Below are 21492 nucleotides of genomic sequence, written 5' to 3'. Positions count from 1 at the left end.
TCCTCGTCCCCGGCAGGGGCTGGATTTTTCTTTGTGAAAAAGAAGGGCGGTGAGTTGAGGCCTTGCATCGATTACAGGGGTCTCAATCGCATCACGATCAAGAACGCTTACCCGATACCCTTGATTTCCGAGCTGTTCGATCGCCTCAAAGGGGCCACGGTCTTTACCAAACTCGACCTGAGGGCGGCATATAACCTGGTAAGGATCAAGGCGGGCGATGAGTGGAAGACCGCGTTTAACACCAGGACCGGTCATTATGAATCCTTGGTTATGCCCTTTGGGTTGTGCAATGCGCCCGCAGTCTTCCAGGAATTCATCAACGATGTTTTCCGTGACCTGTTGCAGCAGTGTGTGGTGGTCTATTTGGATGACATCTTGGTATATTCTGAATCCATGGAGGCCCACATTCTGGATGTCAGACGAGTGTTGCAAAGGTTACGAGAGAACAAGCTGTTCGGTAAGCTTGAGAAATGTGAATTTCACCGATCCCAGGTAACCTTCTTAGGTTACATCATTTCCGCTGAGGGGTTCTCCATGGATCCTGAGAAGGTTTCGGCTGTCTTACAGTGGCCCCAGCCCAGTGGTCTTCGTGCCCTGCAGCGCTTTTTGGGCTTCGCCAATTATTATCGGAAGTTCATCAGGGACTTTTCCTTGCTAGCCAAGCCTCTCACGGATCTGACCAGGAAGGGAAGTAATCCCCAGGTCTGGCCGCCCGAGGCCATCCGAGCTTTTGAGGCTCTAAAATCCGCATTTGTGTCGGCTCCGATTCTGTCGCATCCCAACCCTGGGTTGCCGTTTGTCCTCGAGGTGGACGCGTCTGAGACGGGAGTAGGCGCCCTCCTGTCTCAGCGTAGAACACCGGAGGGTCCTCTGCTTCCTTGTGGGTTTTACTCCCGGAAACTGTCTTCCGCGGAGTGCAACTATCAGATTGGTGACAGGGAGTTATTGGCCATCGTGCAGGCCCTTAAAGAATGGAGGCACTTGCTCGAGGGCTCGGTGGTTCCGGTTCTCATCCTGACGGACCACAAGAATCTGACCTACCTCTCTGAGGCCAAGAGATTGACACCACGTCAGGCCAGATGGGCTCTGTTCTTGTCACGTTTTAATTACGTGGTCTCCTACCTACCCGGTTCCAAGAACATCAGAGCGGATGCTTTATCACGGCAGTACTCCGAGCTGTCCGGGGAGGAGTCGATTCCGACTTCGGTCATACCTCCGAATCAGATCCTGGCCGCCATTCGCACCAGCCTGACCTCTCCCCTGGGTGAGCAGATTTTGGCGGCTCAATCTGGTGCTCCCTCTGGGAGACCCAACGGCAGGTGTTTTGTGCCTGAGGAGTTGCGCACTCGGTTGTTGCGAACCTACCATAACTCCAAGGCCGCGGGGCATCCTGGAAAGAATCAGCTGTCCTGGGCTGTTTCACGTCTGTTCTGGTGGCCTTCCCTACGTTCCGACATCGCCGCATATGTAGCGGCATGCTCCGTTTGTGCCCAGAGTAAGTCCCCTCGGCACCTTCCGTTGGGCCTTTTGCAACCCATAGCCACCGGGGAGCGTCCATGGTCACACCTGGGGATGGATTTCATTGTGGACCTCCCTGCATCCCGAGGCCATACGGTCATTCTCATGATAGTGGATCGGTTTTCCAAAATGTGCCACTGTGTTCCTCTCAAGAAGTTACCCTCTGCACAAGAGTTGGCCTCGATTTTTGCCAGGGAGGTCTTCCGGTTGCACGGTTTGCCCAAGGAGATTGTGTCGGATCGGGGGAGTCAGTTTGTGTCCAGGTTCTGGCGCGCATTTTGCTCCCAGTTGGGGATTCATCTCTCTTTCTCCTCGGCCTACCACCCTCAGTCCAATGGGGCCGCAGAACGATCCAATCAGGCCTTGGAGCAATTCCTTCGTTGCTATGTCTCCGATCACCAAGACAATTGGGTTGACCTCCTGCCTTGGGCTGAGTTTGCCAGGAACACGGCGGTGAACTCTTCCTCTGGGACGTCTCCCTTCATGGCCAATTATGGGTTCCAACCTGCCGTGTTACCGGAGATATTCTCTCCCCAGGATATTCCGGCTGTGGAGGATCACCTTTCCGTCCTACGTGCTTCTTGGGTACAGATCCAGAGGTCCCTTGAGGTCTCTGCGCAGCGCCAGAAACTCCAGGCTGATCGCAGACGAGCGCCCGCTCCTTCCTACCAGGTCGGAGACCGCGTATGGTTGTCCACCCGCAACCTCAACCTTCGAGTGCCCACTCCCAAGCTGGCGCCTCGCTTTGTTGGTCCCTTCCGAGTGCTTCGCAGGGTAAACCCGGTAGCCTATGCCCTTGCGCTTCCTCCTGGCATGCGGATCTCCAACGTGTTTCATGTCTCCCTGTTGAAGCCGCTGGTGTGTAATCGTTTCACTTCCTCGATTCCTCGGCCTCGTCCGGTCCAAGTGGGCAATCGTGAGGAGTATGAGGTGAGCAATATCCTGGACTCACGCCTGGTCCGCGGCCGGGTGCAGTTTTTGGTCCATTGGCGTGGTTATGGTCCAGAGGAGCGTTCCTGGGTTCCCTCCGCAGATGTCCATGCTCCTGTCTTGCTCCGAGCCTTCCACGCACGCTTCCCTCAGAAACCGTTCCTTACTCCGCGGAGGAGGGGCCCTTGAGGGGGAGGTACTGTCATGGTCTTACCTCCTTGCTGTTCCCTTCGTTTGACATGTGCTGGCGGCCATCTTGGTTTCTGGGTTTTCTTGTAGCCTCCCACCCTGCGGCTCCTCCTTCCCACTGGGAGGAGCTGGATGCCCAGCTCATATATATAGGAGGTCTGTGGCTTCAGTTCCTTGCTTGGTCCTCCTGTGTTCACATGCTTCCAAGACTGCTGCTGCTTTTGGTTCCTGATCCTGGCCTCGTCTGACTACCCCGTTGGTTCCTGATTCCGGCTTCGTCTGACTACCCCGTTGGTTCCTGATCCTGGCTACGTCTGACTACCCCGTTGGTTCCTGATTCCGGCTTCGTCTGACTACCCCGTTGGTTCCTGATCCTGGCTACGTCTGACTACCCTTCTGGTTCCTGACCTCTGTCTCCGCAAGACCCTGCTTCGGTCTAGCCATCCGTTTGGACTTTGCTTACGGCTTGCTCTTCAATAAAACCTTCTTCTTCTCCACTTATCTCTGTTGTACGTCTGGTTCATGGTTCCTTGACACAAGTGGACTAAGGTGAGTAAAAAATTATTATTTTTTAACCCCTCCAGCGCTATTTTACTATGCATTCTGTATTCAGAATGCTATTATTTTCCCTTATAACCATGTTATAAGGGAAAATAATACAATCTACAGAACACCGATCCCAGACCCGAACTTCTGTGAAGAAGTTCGGGTGTGGGTACAAAACATGTGCGATTTTTCTCACACGAGTGCAAACGCATTACAATGTTTTGCACTCACGCGGAAAAATCCCGCAACGCACCCGCACATTTTCCCGCAACGCCCATCTGAAAGAGGCCTTAGTGGTAACTTTGAGTAAAAAAAAAAATTTGGAGTCTGTAGTCATCATTCCTAAACTTTAGTTTGCACACTGCTCTTAATTTCAGACTTTTCTTATGTGGACATGTCCCTCCCAGTAATACATGCTGGATGTCAGCTCTGTGTGTCCAAGGTGCTGCTGCCTTCACTAGCTATCGTGCATCAGCACAGTTACTGCTCAAGAAGGATCTCCTCTCACTTGTGCTAACTGACATTGAGAAGTGTGTGATTTGACTGCAGAGTTTACCTTAGGTGCTCTGCTTTCTCTCTACAAATGTACACAGTCTATGTGATCCCCCCTCCTTCCCCTGTAAACTGCCTTGTGTCTGCTTTCTTCCCTATATACAGCATATGTGAGCCTCCTTGGATGATTTCCCCTTCACCTACCCTCTGCTGCATACAGCATCCTCCCATCTCTAAGGCCTCATGCACACGGCCGTTGCTCGGCCGTGCCCGTATTGTGGCCTGCAAACAACGGGTCCACAATATGCGGGTACCGGCCATGTAACCGCCGCATCACGGACGGATCCGTCTGCGGAATCCACACGGATGCTACCCGTGCATTGAAGACTGCAAATTGTGGTCCCCAATGCACGGAACAGCCGAACAATGGCTGGGTGCATGAGGCCTAACACTGATAGATGGGAGCACCAACCCCTATAATAAACCCCCCCCCCCAATGCCCAGGCCCCTTGTATACATTACACTTACCTGTTCCTTGGCACCCACTACGTTCCAGATCCCTGCACAGCCGCCGCTGCATCTCCCCGTAGCGCGTATCAAAACATCCAGCAAAGGGGGAAGGGGGGGGGGGGGGCAGCCAATAGTAGGCCATGACGGGGACGAGCCTCCCTAGCAATCACCCGCAATGCTAGGGAGCCCCCCCCCCCGGTCGCAGCCTGCTATATGTTGCCCCCTGTCGCTGGATGTTTTGATCCACACAATGAGGAGATAAGTTTTCTTCTGCTGTAGAGTAATAACTTGCGCTTTTGCTTTTTTTTTTTTAACGCACCAGCTAATTGCCTCTGTATATATTGCATTTTAGTAATTAAAATCAAGTTAGGTGGTGATTTCTGGGAATCGAAAAACAAGTCAAGCAGTACTTTTTGTGAAAGCAACATTTTTTTTCCAAACAGAAAATTACATTATTCGTGTTCTAGCTAAAGGCGAGAACATTTTCCAAGGACCTCCAATTACCTTGAATATGTTGCCATGAAGTTGTTCTTTGTCATTATAGTGACTATCTGATGCAAAAGTGCTAATGAGTAAAAAAAAAGAGCAGCTTGAAGTTCAAGACTGGTCAAAAATGTATTATTTTGGAAAAATATAATGCACACTGATAGAAAATCTGTGAAACCTCAAAAAGGTCAGGACTTTGCTGAACTATAAGGAAAACTCAATGGAGAAGGCTTATACAGACAAGGGCGCACAAACTGGCTGACATCCAAGGTAACCAATCAAATTCTAGTGGTCAGGTAGGTTGCACGCATAGTAGCAAGTTGGCGGTAAAGCTTGTGGTATCGATCAGATAGGAAGGAATCACATACGTGACATTTTTACAGGATAACAAATCAACCTTTGGACGCGTAGTCAATGGTATTGTTTCTTGTACAGGCTGAGTGTCTATCAAACGGCGAGGGAAGTAGTCACCAAGAGCCTAGGTCAGCAATGGTTGAAGCAAATACTGTAATCCATGTCCTCTGGTAGTTTGGAGAGGATGTAAGTGCTGACAAAAGGAATGGCAAACTCTAGTTATCAATTCATACGTTTTAAAGAGGAATAAAAGAGGAATGGCCCAGTGCAAAATTAAAAAGAAAGAAGAAAAGATGTTCCAGAAATGTTATTTTATGGGGAGTTGTCAGATCTTCTTTAAAGTGGTGGTGCCCAGTGGATAATACTGACGTTAAGCTGATCACAAGGTATCTCCAGTTCTCTCAAACGTACGGCCTCGGTGCCGCAAATAGCAGTCCGCAATACTTAGGCACCGGGCATGCAAACTTTATTTTGGGGTGAGGACCCATTGACTTGAATGGGTCAGCGATCGGCAAATAACGACAAAAGACAGGACATGTCTTCTCTTCTGCAGTGTGGAGGCACGGACCTGAAAGCCCAGAGCAGCGCTTCCGATCCATGCCCCCTGCAAAAGATAGAACGTGTGTTCGTGTGAATGGACCCTAATTCATAGGCTTAGGCCTCATGCACACGACCATTGTTTTGGTCCGCATCTGACCAGCCGTTTTTGAGACTCGGATGCGGACCCATTGACTTCAATGGGGCCGCAAAAGATGCGGACAGCACTCCGTGTGATGTCCGCATCCGTTACACCGTTCCGCGGCCCCGCAAAAAAAAATATAGCATGTCCTATTCTTGTCCGTTTTGCTGACAAGAATAGGCATATCTTTTTTTTTTTTTTTTTTTTTTTCCAGTGGGGAAATTGTGTTTATTTGCTTTGTTAACATTCTTTTTTTTTTTTTTCTCCTTTTATATTTTATTGATTATAATACAAAATTCATATCCATATAACATTTATAATATTATAAATCCTTAAGTCCGTAGGTTTCTAATTTATAAACATGGTTAATAATAATTTCATACAAATACCCATGCTTATGGGGATAATACAAATCGAATGGAAATCTCACTTGTTGAGAGGAGAGCGGGATTCGCCCGACATCAACAGCCTAATACGGCAAACACACACAACATCTCAATGTCGGAAGGTCCCGCCATCCTCCAGCATTCCTAGAGATACTCCAATGCTCAGATGTAGCATTACATCCTTCACCAATTACAATGCACATAGAAAAACCGGACTAATAAGATCATCCCCAGCCCTCCCCACCTTGCAGGGAAAAAGAAAAATAAATAAATAAATAAATAAATAAATAAATATTATAATAATATGTATCTTTATTAGGCATATCTACAATGCAGAAGGTACACGGGCGGCTTCCGTTTTTTGCGGATCCGTTTCCGTTTTTTGTAAGTCAATGGGGACAGATCCGTTTTCACTGACACAATCTGGCACAATAGAAAACTGATCCGTCTTTCATTGACTTTCAATGGTGTTCAAGACGGATCCGTCTGGCTATGTTAAAGATAATACAAACGGATTCGTTCTGAACGGAAGCAGACGGTTTTATTATCTGAACGGATCTGTCCATGACGGATCCGCACAAAACATGAGTGTGAAAGTAGCCTTAGCAAACTACAACTGCAAACACACCAAACCCACACAGGACTATGTCAATGGAAAAATAAAACTTATGGCTTTTGGTAGGCAGCGAGGGTTCCTATACTTATGTCTCCAAATAGATGATCGCAGCAAACTCATAATCTGAAAGTATTTGCTGCAGTTTTCTGGTGTGCCTATCACGGAGCCCAATGACAGCGCCATAGGATGAGGACAATTGAATGAATTACTACTTGACACACTTTGCACTTCCTGTTTGTTCAGGCTTCCTGACTCTGCTCCTGACATTTGACACAGATTCAGATGTATTCTCCAGGGACGTGTAGTGATAGAAACGGCACTGCGCCAGCTTCCAATTAACACTCGTCACATAACACTGACCTCAGGGTGTAATACCTGTGCCCAGCAACCACCTTCTGCATTCAATGAACTGCACAGAGTAAGGCTACTTTCACACTCGCGTTTGGTGCGGATCCGTTTGTATTATCTTTAACTGATCCGTCTTGAACCTCATTGAAAGTCAATGGAGGACGGATCAGTTTTCTTTTGTGCCAGATTGTGTCGTAGAAAACTGATCTGTCCCCAATGACTTCCATTGTGTGTCAGAAGGGATCCGTTTGGCTCGCGGATCCTTTTCCATTCAGAATGCATTAGGGCAAAACTGACCACTTGTGAGAGCCCTGAACGAATCTCACAAACGGAAAGCCAAAACGCCAGTGTGAAAGTAGCCTAAGGCCTCATGTCCCATGCCCGTGCTGCGGACTGCAAATTGACCCCGCTTGAATTGGGTCCGCAATCCGCATCTGGCGGTCCACACTGCAAAAAAGTGCAGGACTGTTGTCTCCGCTTCGAAAATCTTCTTCTGAGCGGAAACCTAATGGACCCCATTATAATCTATGGGGCTCATAGGCTCAGTAATGTGCCAAATCCGTCCTTTCTGGAAAGGCTGAACGCTGATGTGAACTCAGCTTAAGGCCTCATGCACACGACCGCTGTTCTGGTCCGCATCCGAGCCGCTCGAGTGCGGACCCATTCACTTCAATGGGGCCGCGAAAGATGCGGACAGCACTCCGTGTGCTGTCCACATCCGTTGCTCCGTTCCGTGGCCCCGCAAAAAAAAATATAACATGTCCTATTCTTGTCAGTTTTGCGGACAAGAATAGGCATTTCTACAATGGGCTGCCTGTTCCGTTCCGCAAATTGCGGAAGGCACACGGGCGGCTTCCGTGTTTGGCAGATCTGCAATTTGCGGACCGCAAAAAAGGCCTCATTCACACATCAGTGTTTTGGTCAGCGATTTACATCAGTGATTTTAAGCCAAACCAGGTGCGGCTCTAAACACAGAACAAGTGCATAGCTTCCCTGAATACCTTATGTCTGTGGAGGCTCCAGTCCTTGTTATGGCTTCAATCACTGACCAAACACTGACGTGTGAACGCGGCTTAAGGCAGGTGCAATAATCTAGTAGAAAATTCTGCGGGACACAATAAGTCTCCTATCAATGAGACTAATATGTTATATCACAGGCATGCTCAACCTGCGGCCCTCCAGCTGTTGCAAAACTACAACTCCCAGCATGCCCAAACAGCCTACAGCAGGGCATTGTGGGAGTTGTTAGGCCGCAGGTTGAGCATGCCTGTTATAACAGACAGATAGTACAGGAGCAGCCTGAAGTAATAGCTCAATGGTTTCCATTAAAAGGTTCCTGGAGAGCCTCATTAACATTATTTATACATTAATCGGCATGGGTATAAATACATGAGATCGCGCAGTAAAACAGAGGGCACAGCACATTCGCGAGACCTGGGAAAGCGAAGCTGAATTGCGTCCTGTCACTCAAAGGCAATAGGGGGCGTGGTTACCTTGAAGCGGACATGCAAATTAGCGCGGACGGAGGATAAAAGATCGTTTTCTGACCTTATGCAGCATCGGACTGCAGGATGAAAAGTATGATTAGTATCACACTGCGGGGTACCCTGAGGTACTGCCTGCGGGTTTATGTGCATTTAGGAGGTGACAGGTTCCCTTTAAATTCACTTGATCCTTCATTTCTCAGGGGAGAGTTGGAAGCTCCCCAAACACATGAAACTATCTGTGGGTGCAGTCGACAATACGCTAATGTCTATGGGGGGCCTTTAGTGAATGGGCCTCCGAACTAATGTAAACTTCACACTTGCCGCTATAACGAGAACTTAACACTATTTCAATCTTTTTTCCACTGAATTGTTTTAATTTTGAAACATTTTAAAGCATTATTGACAACCTATTCTCAGGACAGGTCATCAATAGAAGATCGGCCTCTTCCTAGGCGAGTGACGCCAAGTACATCGGACACGTGGCCTACTTGCAGCTCAATCCCTTTCTAGTGAATGGGCCTGAGCTGCAATACCAAGCACAGCCACTATACAATGTATGGCGCTGTACCTGGTTAGCTGTGAGGAGACCTCAGCGCTCACTGGAGCTCCGCGGCCTCCTCAAACAGCTGACTGATGGCGGTGCCGGGAGTCACACCCCCATCAGATACTGATGTCCTATCCAAGGTCATCAATACTCTACTCCCGGAAAACATTACGGTCATTTTTTCTGGACTTTTCGAGTCCAATAGAGAAGCCTGTATTAGGGGAAAAAATGCCACTGACCCCCCAAAACGCTGTGTGTAGACTTTTTAATATTTCACTGTAGACGTTATACTTTATAGCAGTGGTGCCCAACCATTTTTCATCTGAGGGCCGCACTAGACTTGGTATAAATTTTGCGGGCCGGAACCAGGTAGCTTTGCCAGAAAGAAATGCAAACGCTGTGAGGGGGCACATATCTGGCAAAACTACTGTGAGGGGGCACATATCTGGGCATAACTACTGTGAGTAGGACACATATCAGGGTATAACTACTGTGAGGAGGGTACATATCAGGGCATAACTACTGTGAGGGGGCACGAGTGAGCATTACTACTGAGGGGGCACAAATCTGGGCATAACTACTGTGAGGAGGGCACATATCAGGGCATAACTACTGTGAGGAGGGCACATATCTGGGCATAACTATTGTGAGGGGGCATGTGTGAGCATTACATCTGTGAAGAGGGCACATATCTTGGCATTATAACTGTGAGGGGGCACATATCTGGGCATAACTACTGTGAGGGGGCATGTGTGAGCATTAAGTCTGTGAAGAGGGCACATATCTTGGCATTATTACTGTGAGGGGGCACATATCTGGGCATAACTACGGTGAGGGGCACATATCTGGGCATAACTACTGTGAGGGGGCATGTGTGAGCATTACGTCTGTGAAGAGGGCACATATCTTGGCATTATTACTGTGAGGGGGCATGTGATGTATACATGTGTGTAATGTATGTAGTGCAGTATGTGATGATCACACACTGCACTACATACATTACACACATGTATACATCACATACTGTGCTGTCACCTTCTTCTGCAGGTCTACCTTGATGTCTGGTCTTTAGGCTTCAGTCAGAACCTCCACCGCCATGCTTGCGCCGTGTGCCCGACACCACCAGGAGCTGGACCCTCCTCCTTTCATCTCCCGCCGGCTTCTCCTACAGCAGGGCGCTCTATCTCTCCAGTGCCCGCCCAATCTTAACAATCAGGGGCGTATCTAGAAATGACTGGGCCCCCCCTCCCGGATCTCCCACCCAAACACCCCTCCAGGACCTCCCACCCCAACATCCCCACAGCCCTCCCTAGACCCCCCTTCAGTGTCGTCCACAGACATCCCCCCCCTTCAGTGCCGTCCACAGATATCCCCCCTTCAGTGTCGTCCACAGACATCCCCCCCTTCAGTGTCGTCCACAGACATCCCCCCTTCAGTGCCGTCCACAGATATCCCCCCCTTCAGTGCCGTCCACAGATATCCCCCCCTTCAGTGCCGTCCACAGATATCCCCCCCTTCAGTGCCGTCCACAGATATCCCCCCCTTCAGTGCCGTCCACAGATATCCCCCCCTTCAGTGCCGTCCACAGATATCCCCCCCTTCAGTGCCGTCCACAGATATCCCCCCCTTCAGTGCCGTCCACAGATATCCCCCCTTCAGTGCCGTCCACAGATATCCCCCCTTCAGTGCTGTCCACAGATATCCCCCCTTCAGTGCCGTCCACAGATATCCCCCCCTTCAGTGCTGTCCACAGATATCCCCCCTTCAGTGCTGTCCACAGATATTCCCCCCTTCAGTGCTGTCCACAGATATCCCCCCTTCAGTGTCGTCCACAGATCCCCCCTTCAGTGCTGACCACAGATATCCCCCCTTCAGTGTCCTCCACAGATCCCCCCCCCTTCAGTGTCCTCCACAGATCCCCCCCCCTTCAGTGTCCTCCATAGATCTCCTCCCCACCCAGAGCCCCTTCCTAGCTAAATTATTCACTGCACTTGCCTCTGAAATTGAAGAGAAGCGCCGCCGTAATCTCGCACAGGCGCACTGGCAGAGGCCAGGAAGACAGTGCATGCGCACTACGATGCCTCTGCCAGTGCTCCTGTGCGAGATTACGGCGGCGCTTCTCTTCAATTTCAGAGGCAAGTGCAGTGAATAAATTAGCTAGGAGGCGGCACTGGGCGGGGAGATTGCAGGCACAGGCAGCATCGCTTTGCTGCCTGTGCCGTTCGCAGCGCGGGCCGCATGACACGGCTTCGGCCCGCGGGCCGTAGGTTGGGCATCACTGCTTTATAGTAAGATCTAGCCGCTGCTTTTGCGACTTAAAAAAACAAAATGAAGAATGGAAACAAAGTGCTACAAGAAACACAGCACAAAGTCGTGTGTGAACAGGGGGGCACCACCAATGAGGCTCCACAAGGTAGGGGCAAGAGGGGGGCAGTGGAAGGGTCATGGGCAATGAGCGCTTTCATTGTGGTAAAGGGGTTAGGTTAAGAAATTGGCATTTTGGGTGGGGGGCGCCATTTCAGTTTTTGCCTCAGGCAGCAGAAAGGCTAGGGGCACCCCTGTGTGTGAATCCAGCCAGAGACAAGATAATCAGAGGCTGAAGATAATCCAGCGGTATCTGCTGACTACTGCCCATTTGTGTTACATGTTCTTCCCTAATACAGACTTAGGGCCTCATGCACACGACCGTATGTATTTTTGAAGTCCGCAAAACACAGATCCGCAAAAAATACGGATGACGTCCGTGTGCATTCAATATTTTGCTGAACAGAACAGCCGGCCCCTAATAGAACAGTCCTATCCTTGTCCATAATGCGGACAATAATAGGACATGTTATATTTTATTGTGGAACGGGCATACGGAAAACGGAATGCACACGGGGTAACTTTTGAAATGAATGGGTCCGCACACGGTCCACAAAAAACGTAAAGAAAGTACATTTGTGTGCCTAAGCCCTTATCAACAGATAATTGACTGAAATGAGGTCCACCCTGCTGGATTGTTACAGGTAATTTGGTTGTAATCTGACGTTTATGGTACAAATAGCTGATTTTTTGTTCATATCTATGATATATCAGGACTCAGGAGGCTTCTATTTAAAGCAAATGCAATGGTTTGTTCAACAAAAAGTAGAATATTATTATGTTATTATTATGATACTATCAACATATAATAAAATATAATAATATCAACACATTGTTTATTATCCCTATTTCCCATTGTTTTAGGTGCTTTGCTTCTCTGAACACCAATAAAATCCCAGACATAAAAGCCAGACCCTCAGCGAACGGATCGAAACACCTGAAGCCAGGCGAAAATAACGCGACTGCATACATTGTAAATAATCCGAGCCATTGGAACGCATCCATCACCTATATCCATGACGGGCAGCGGCATTTCGCTGGGAATACTGCGTTTCAGGCGCTGACACAAGCCCAACCTTTGCAGTAGTTGATTATCTCTCCTCATTACAGTGCCATTCTCCTTTATTCCATCCAGTGTCCCTGGCAACGCCACGGAGAGGGGCAGACCTCCGAATTGGGAAGGGGCCCCATCCCCATCCTGAAAGCAGTGTTACCTCATATATATATATATATATATATATATATATATATATATATATTTTACATATATATATATTTTAGTAATCCCTAAAGCGCCATATTTTATGGCGCTTTAGGGATTACTGGATTATTACCTCATCAATAGGAACAGATTTTCCTTCATCCACAAAAATAATACCCATTTCACCCATAATAACACTGGACAGACCTGTTAATTCACCACCGCCATGCAATAATAAAAAAAAATATGTAACCTGTGCCAGCCCTGCACCCCCTCAGACTGGGTACAGAGCCCCTCTCCAACCAGCAAGGGTTAACCGAGCCCTGCCATGCCTAGCTGGGAGCCAGTGCGCCCACTTCTGATTGATACTAATGTGATGGCAGGTGGACGTGACCGGATGGATAAAGTAGCAGTGATTTGCCCCCGGTGCCCGGTGCCATGCCCCCCCAGCCTGGCAGCAGCTGCCTCTTATTTGGCGCAGTAAGCAGGATCAGGAGGGGAGGTATAGGCACAATCTATACAGGTATAGGCTACTAACTGCGTATTAGCGCCGTGTAACAGGGCACAGCGGGCACCTGCACTGGCAGTGCCATCCCTGAGGTGCGTCAGCACCGCCATTACTCACCCAGAAGACGAAGGAGTAGATGATGAGCAGGGTCTTCAGACACGTTATGACTGGCTTGGTCTCCATTCTCCTTGATGCCATGCTACTGAGATCCGGTAGCCGGGTGTTACTGTTGCTGCTCTCAGCCCCTCCTGCTTGCAGTTTATCCCCAATCCGCAAGAGGAGGAAAGAGGCGCTGGAGACAGCCTCCTGCCAGCCTCATATGCAGATCGGCACTGCCCCACGGACGGGCTGCCCTTCTCACCCGCTTCTGACTCATAGACTGCCCTGTCACCCCCCGGGTATCACCTGATACCGAGGAGTGCGGGGACGGGACTGTGGCGGGAATTCTGTCATAATGATAGCCTGGTAGTACGTGAGGAGATTACACGCTATACAGTCCTACCAGATACGCCGCATTTTCACTACATGGTCGCCTATGGGAATTTTCCAACAGACATAAGGCTGCTTTCACACCATGGTATTGAAATCCATCAGTATTCTGTCTTTGGAATACGCAGGGATTCCATCAGTATTGCCTCAGGATTTATCGGGGTCATTTGTCAAACTGGTGTAAAGTAGAACTGTCTTAGTTGCCCATAGCAACCAATCAGATTCTTCCTTTCATTTTCCAAAGGAGCTGTCAAAAATCAAAGGAGGAATCTGATTGGTTGCTTAGGGCAACTAAGCCAGTTCTACTTTACACCAGTTTGATAAGTGACCCTAATTCTATACGCTCAAACCCGGGCATGCTGCGGATTTCAAGTACTGACAGAAGTTATATGCCCATGTGATACATAAAATCCGGGTCATATATGGATTGAAAATACCCTCATGTAAAAGAGGCCGTATTCTTCTACCATAGGAGCCCCCCCCAATAGTCACAGCCATGCGCTGACTTTAGTTACCTCAGTAACAAGTGTGCCCCATCAAGTGCCTGGCACTTTCATTACTTCAGCCACAAGTGTACCGGATACGACTACACAGGGACATGGATTTTTTGGAACACCGTTAACATACATTATATGAAATGTTGCGCGACACGTTGCTGTGTAGCCGTAGCCTTAGGGCCAGCCAAAAGTGCCTTCTCTCATGTCTCTGCCCCATGGGCTTCCCATTACCCCCATAGTAAAAAATGGCCAAGGAAAGAAAAACGCGCTCATAGGGTAAATAAGTTAAAAGCCGAGCCTCCAAAGTAAGAGGAAGCGTGGTACTGCTCATCTGTTGTTGTTGCACCTATTGTTCAGTGCAACTGAGCTGGAGGTGAATAGGAGTAATTACGTCTCACTGGTTGATGCTGCCGATTCTGTCCGCGTTCCCCTTTGGCGGGGGCCAAGCCACTGTCTGGGTCGATGAATAGGGTATATTTCCACTGGACCGGGGGTCGAGTGGAGGGGTGGACCGTAGGCGCAAAAACGCAACCAGAGTATTTTTATAAACCAATAGTTTTTTTTTATTATTGTTATAGTGACAACGCGTTTCGGAGTTCTGCAGACCCCCTTTTTCAAGTCAGTGGATGGAACCACTGGTGGAGAGAGCGCTGCTTCCAGCTCCAGGTGAGCTGACCCTGTAAAAGATTTTAGGTGCAGGCCTGCTGGTGAGCTGACGCTGTAAAAGAAGTGCGGGCCTGCAGGTGAACTGACCCTGTAAAAGATTGTAGGTGAGGGCCTGTAGGTGAGCTGACCCTCTAAAAAATTATATGCAAGGGCCTTCAGGTGAGCGGACCCCGTAAAAGATTGTAGGTGAAGTCCTGCTGGTGAGCTGACCCTGTAAGAAATAAAATGTGAGGACCTGCTGGTGAGCTGACCCTGTAAAACATTGTAGGTGAGGGCCTGCTGGTGAGCAGACCCTCAAAATAATTATATGCAAGGGCCTGCTGGTGAGCTGACCCTGTAAAACATTGTAGGTGAGGCCCTGCTGGTGAGCTGACCCTCTAAAAAATTATGTACGACGGCCTGCAGCTGACCCGACCCTGTAAAACATTATATGCAAAGGGCATATATGCGACAAATAAGCCTGTTGATATGATGGAAGAGGAGAAGGAGGATGAGAAAAGGAAGATTCAACCATATACCCTTGTTTGTGGTGGAAGGGGTGCATGGAAATACAGTGTATTCAGTACATTATAAACAACACATTTAAAGTGCCTTTAAGTGCCTCTGGTGGAGTTGAGAAGTCATGGTCAATCCAGGCCTTGCTCATTTTTATAAGGGTCAACCTGTTAGCACTTTAAGTTGACAGGCGGATACTCTTATCTGTTATAATGCCATCAGAACTAAATACCCGCTCAGACAAAACGCTGGCAGCAGGGCAGGCCAGCACCTGCAAGTCGTAGAGCGCCAGTTCGTGCCACGAGTCCGGCTTGGACACCCAGTAGTTGTAAGGCACTGAGGGATCATTGAGGACACTGACACGGTCTGCTATGTACTCCTTCACCATCTTCCAAAGTTTTCCTCCTTGTGGCACTAGGCCGTGCATCAGGGTGAGGGTGCTAGCGGGGTGCCGTAAAACTGTGTTGCCCTGCCACTGTTGGAACTGCTGTGTGTTCGCCTTGTCTCCCCTCCTCGGTTGGCCAAGCAAATACAGACTCTGCCGCCAGCTTTGTCAGATGGAAATTTGGAGCAATTTTTCAACAAGGATCTTCTGGTGCAATAAATAGTATAAATGTGACGCACAGGATCCCACACTGACCAAACAGAGGTGCACTCAGTAAAGTGGACTCACCCTGTCCACTCAAAATAAACTAAGAAATGCAATAAATGAACTGGGCACTCTCAAGGTATTGCAACCATACAGAATTGTATTCCTCTTTAAGACAATTGGTAAAACAACAGAAAGGGGGATTGTGGCCCACCTGTTGGAACTCTATACACTAATTAACAATACATAACATAAACTATAATTAATAGCACTCTAAAAATAGACAGTACGTGAATACTAAAACTCACATGGCATATATATCGAATAAAAGGCAGTTGTAAATTACTGGATCGATAAATAATTCACATAATATACGCATAAATAATCGATAGAAATATTCCCAAAAATAATCGATGCGCTCGATATTCGCTGGGAATGCAATAGCTCTGATTGTTCGTCTATTTCACTATTTCGAATTAGTCCCAGAATAAAATAATGCCAACAATGTTCTGCAGCTCCAATGTAAAACTGTTAAAAGCACCATTGGTTAATACTCCCACATCGACCAGGTGTAGCGGCGTCCCGCTATATGCTCAAACCAGTGGCGTCCCACTGGACTAATAGCAATACAGTCTTACTGAATATCCTGTCAGCAAATATTCACCACGCAAAGGGTAAATGAAAAGAAAACCCTGAAGTCAGCAAAGACCGGACTGCACGTGTCAAACATTTGCCTACGTGGGAAGTGAACATCTTGATCGCTCGAAAATTTCTGGTTGCAATACATAACGAACGAACCAGCAAAGCGACTTTTTTGCAGAGATGTGGTGAGGAAAATTTCACAGTAAGACTATCTTCGAATCATTGTCGAATATTTGCAGACAGGATATTCAGTAAGACTGTATTGCTATTAGTCCAGTGGGACGCCACTGGTTTAAGTATATAGCGGGACGCCGCTACACCTGGTCGATGTGGGACTATTAACCAACGGTGCTTTTAACAGTTTTACATTGGAGCTGCAGAACATTGTTGGCATTATTTTATTCTGGGACTAATTTAAAATAGTGAAATTTGGGTATTTGCCCTTGCATTCTAATGCCTGGGCTAAGGACATTTGGACGCTGCGTTGGGACACAAGAAGTGGATGAAGTCGCTGATGGTGCTTGCGTTTTTGTTGAACCATCTATTGAAAATGTTATGCCCAGCCCAATATTTTCTATGTAATTACTGTGTACTGTATGTGGCATACGGAAAAACGGAAACACAACGGAAACAAAAAACAGAACAACGGATCTGTAAAAAATGAACCGCAAAACACTAAAAAAGCCATACGGTCGTGTGCATGAGCCCTAACAGTATGACAGCATTATTGTTCCCTTGTTAGTAGGGATGAGCGAACCCGAACTGTATAGTTCGGGTTCGTACCGAATTTTGGGGTGTCCGTGACACGGACCCGAACCTGGACATTTTCGTAAAAGTCCGGGTTCGGGTTCGGTGTTCGTCGCTTTCTTGGCGCTTTTTGAAAGGCTGCAAAGCAGCCAATCAACAAGCGTCATACTACTTGCCCCAAGAGGCCGTCACAGCCATGCCTACTATTGGCATGGCTGTGATTGGCCAGAGCACCATGTGACCCAGCCTCTTAAGCTGGAGTCACATAGCGCCGCTCTGATTAGCGTAGGGAGAGGTTGCAGCTGCGACAGTAGGGCGAGATTAGGCTGATTAACTCCTCCAAAAGACTCCATCCAGTGATCGATCTGCAGCTGTGGATGATTGAACTGCTGCTATTGAATTGCTCACTGTTTTTAGGCTGCCCAGAGCGTTTTTCAGTCACTTTTTTCTGGGGTGATCGGCGGCCATTTTGTGTCTTGTGTTGCGCCAGCACAAGCTGCCACCAAGTGCATTTAACCCTCAATGGTGTGGTTGTTTTTTGGCTAAATCCTACATCAGGGTGAAGCTGTCACACCAAGTGCATTTAACCAGCAATAGTCTGTTTATTTTTTGGCCATATACTACATCAGGGGCAAGCTGCGCCTGTCACCAAGTGCATTTAACCCTCAGTAGTGTGGTTGGTCAAGCTGTCACACCAAGTGCATTTAACCATCAATAGTGTGGTTATTTTTTGGCCATATCCCAGTCTAATTCTGTCAGTAAACGTATACCTGTCACCCAGCGCCTAAATACTAGGCCTCAAGTTTATATCCAGCTAAATCTGTCGTTACTGGTGCGGCTGGTCAAGTTATTTAGTGTCCGTCAAAGCACAGTTTTTGTTCTGGGTTGAAATACAATTCCCAATTTAGCAATTTCCTAATTTAGTGGTTTCTGCTGTATCAGGCCTACTCTAAATCTATCCCTAAAAGGGTATATAATATTCAGGGTGCACATAGGGTCATTCTGAATAACTTCACACACACGCTACTGTGCATTTCCAAGTCAAATTCTGTCAGTAAACCTATACCTGTCACCCAGCGCCTAAAGAATAGGCCTCAAATTTATAGTCAGCTAAATCTGTCGTTACTGCTGTACTGTTGTGGCTGGGCAAGTTATTTAGTGTCCGTCAAAGCACATTTTTTGTTCTGGGTTGAAATACAATTCCCAATTTAGCAATTTCCTAATTTAGTGGTTTCTGCTGTATCAGAGCTATTTGAAATCTATCCCTAAAAGGGTATATAATATTCAAGGTGCACATAGGGTCATTCTGAATAACTTCACACACACGCTACTGTGCATTTCCAAGTCTAAGGCCTCCTGTACACGAACGCAAAAACGGGGTCCGTAGGTCCGTGATCCGTGACCGTTTTTCCGTCCGTGGGTCTTCCTTGATTTTTGGAGGATCCACGGACATGAAAAAAAAGTCATTTTGGTGTCCGCCTGGCCGTGCGGAGCCAAACGGATCCGTCCTGAATTACAATGCAAGTCAATGGGGACGGATCCGTTTGATGTTGACACAATATGGTGCCATTTCAAACGGATCCGTCCCCATTGACTTTCAATGCAAAGTCTGGAGTTCTGTTATACCATCGGATTGGAGTTTTCTCCAATCCGATGGTATATTTTAACTTGTAGCGTCCCCATCACCATGGGAACGCCTCTATGTTAGAATATACTGTCGGATATGAGCTACATCGTGAAACTCATTTCCGACAGTATATTCTAACACAGAGGCGTTCCCATGGTGATGGAGACGCTTCAGGTTAGAATATACAAAAAAACTGTGTACATGACTGCCCCCTGCTGCCTGGCAGGTGCTGCCAGGCAGCAGGGGGCAGACCCCCCCCCCTGTTTTTAACTCATTGGTGGCCAGTGGGCCCCCCCTCCCCTATTGTTAACTCGTTGGTGGCCAGTGTGCGCACCCCCCGCACCCCCCTCCCTCCCTCTATTGTAATAATAGCATTGGGGCCAGTGTGCGCGCCCCCCCACCCCCCCCCCTCCCTCCCTCTATTGTAATAATAGCATTGGGGCCAGTGTGCGCGCCCCCCCAACCCCCCCCCCCCCTCCCTCCCTCTATTGTAATAATAGCATTGGGGCCAGTGTGCCCCCCCCCCCCCCCGATCATCGGTGGCAGCGGAGTAGAAGATTCATACTTACCTGGCTGCTCGCTGCTGCGATCTCTGTGTCCGGCCGGGAGCTCCTCCTACTGGTAAGTGACAGGTCTGTGCGGCGCATTGCTGTCACTTACCAGTAGGAGGAGCTCCCGGCCGGACGCAGACATCGCAGCAGCCAGCAGCCAGGTAAGTATGAAAATCTTCTACTCCGCTGCCACCGATGATCGGGGGGGGGGGGGGTGGGGGGGGGTGCGCACACTGACCCCAATGCTATTATTACAATAGAGGGAGGGAGGGGGGGGGGGTTGGGGGGTGCGCACACTGGCCCCAATGTATTAAAACAATAGAGGGAGGGAGGGGGGGGTTGGGGGCGCGCGCACACTGGCCCCAATGTATTAAAACAATAGAGGGAGGGAGGGGGGTGCGCACACTGGCCACCAACGAGTTAACAACAGGGGAGGGGGGGGCCGCACAATGATATTCAAACTGGGGAGGGGGGGGGGGTCTGCCCCCTGCTGCCTGGCAGCCCTGATCTCTTACAGGGGGATATGATAGTACAATTAACCCCTTCAGGTGCCGCACTATCATATCCCCCTGTAAGAGATCGGGTGCTGCCAGGCAGCAGGGGGCAGTCTTGTACACAGTTTGTAGTGTATTCTAACTAGAAGCGTCCCATCACCATGGGAACGCTTCTGTGTTAGAATATACTGTCGGATCTGAGTTTTCACGAAGTGAAAACTCAGCTCTGAAAAAGCTTTTATGCAGACGGATCTTCGGATCCGTCTGTATGAAACTAACCTACGGCCACGGATCACGGACACGGATGCCAATCTTGTGTGCATCCGTGTTCTTTCACGGACCCATTGACTTGAATGGGCCCGTGAACCGTTGGCCGTGAAAAAAATAGGACAGGTCATATTTTTTTCACGGCCAGGAAACACGGCTCACGGATGCGGCTGCCAAACGGTGCATTTTCCGATTTTTCCACGGACCCATTGAAAGTCAATGGGTCCGTGAAAAAAAACGGAAAACGGCACAACGGCCACGGATGCACACAACGTTCGTGTGCAGGAGGCCTAATTCTGTCAGTAAATCTATACCTGTCACCCAGCGCCTAAATACTAGGCCTCAAATTTATATACAGCTAAATCTGTGGTTATTGCTGTGGCTGGGCAAGTTATTTAGTGTCCGTCAAAGCACATTTTTTGTTCTGGGTTGAAATACAATTCCCAATTTAGCAATTTCCTAATTTTGTGGTTTCTGCTGTATCAGAGCTATTTGAAATCTATCCCTAAAAGGGTATATAATATTCAAGGTGCACATAGGGTCATTCTGAATAACTTCACACACACGCTACTGTGCATTTCCAAGTCTAATTCTGTCAATAAACCTATACCTGTCACCCAGCGCCTAAATACTAGGCCTCAAATTTATATCCAGCTAAATCTGTCGTTACTGCTGTACTGTTGTGGCTGGGCAAGTTATTTAGTGTCCGTCAAAGCACATTTTTTGTTCTGGGTTGAAATACAATTCCCAATTTAGCAATTTCCTAATTTAGTGGTTTCTGCCGTATCAGGCCTACTTTAAAGACATCCCTAAAAGGGTATATCAGAATCAAGGTGCTGATAGGGTCATTCTCAATAACTTCACACACACGCTACTGTGCATATCCCAGTCTAATTCTGTCCGTAAAACGTATACCTGTCACCCAGCGCCTAAATACTAGGCCTCAAATTCATAGTCAGCTAAATCTGTGGTTACTGCTGTGCCTGTATTAGTGTAATACGGTATCTAAATAGATAGCCAGATAGTGTTAGGTGTCTGTAAAAAAAGGCCTGAATTTGAATTCAATACATTGGGCCAAATAATATTTTTGTTGTTGTGGTGAACGATAACAATGAGGAAAACATCTAGTAAGGGACGTGGACATGGTCATGGTGGTGTTAGTGGACCCTCTGGTGCTGGGAGAGGACGTGGCCGTTCTGCCACATCCACACGTCCTAGTGTACCAACTACCTCAGGTCCCAGTAGCCGCCAGAATTTACAGCGATATATG

At 48.3% G+C, this 21492-nt stretch overlaps 1 protein-coding gene across 1 annotated transcript in view; it reads right to left on the bottom strand.

The window, feature by feature from the left end:
- The window catches only part of TSPAN7 (tetraspanin 7), a 119542-nt gene extending 106027 nt beyond the window's left edge, over positions 1-13515 (bottom strand). The window contains exon 1 of the mRNA XM_044283620.1: positions 13276-13515. Coding sequence (XP_044139555.1) covers positions 13276-13356 — 81 coding nt within the window. The 5' untranslated portion in view covers positions 13357-13515. The remainder of the gene's footprint in view (positions 1-13275) is intronic.
- Positions 13516-21492: the final 7977 nt, after the last annotated feature.

This window comes from Bufo gargarizans, chromosome 3 (genome assembly GCF_014858855.1).
Source record: "Bufo gargarizans isolate SCDJY-AF-19 chromosome 3, ASM1485885v1, whole genome shotgun sequence".
In the NCBI taxonomy this organism is placed as follows: Eukaryota; Metazoa; Chordata; class Amphibia; order Anura; family Bufonidae; genus Bufo; species Bufo gargarizans.
This window is presented reverse-complemented; position numbering and strand designations above follow the sequence as displayed.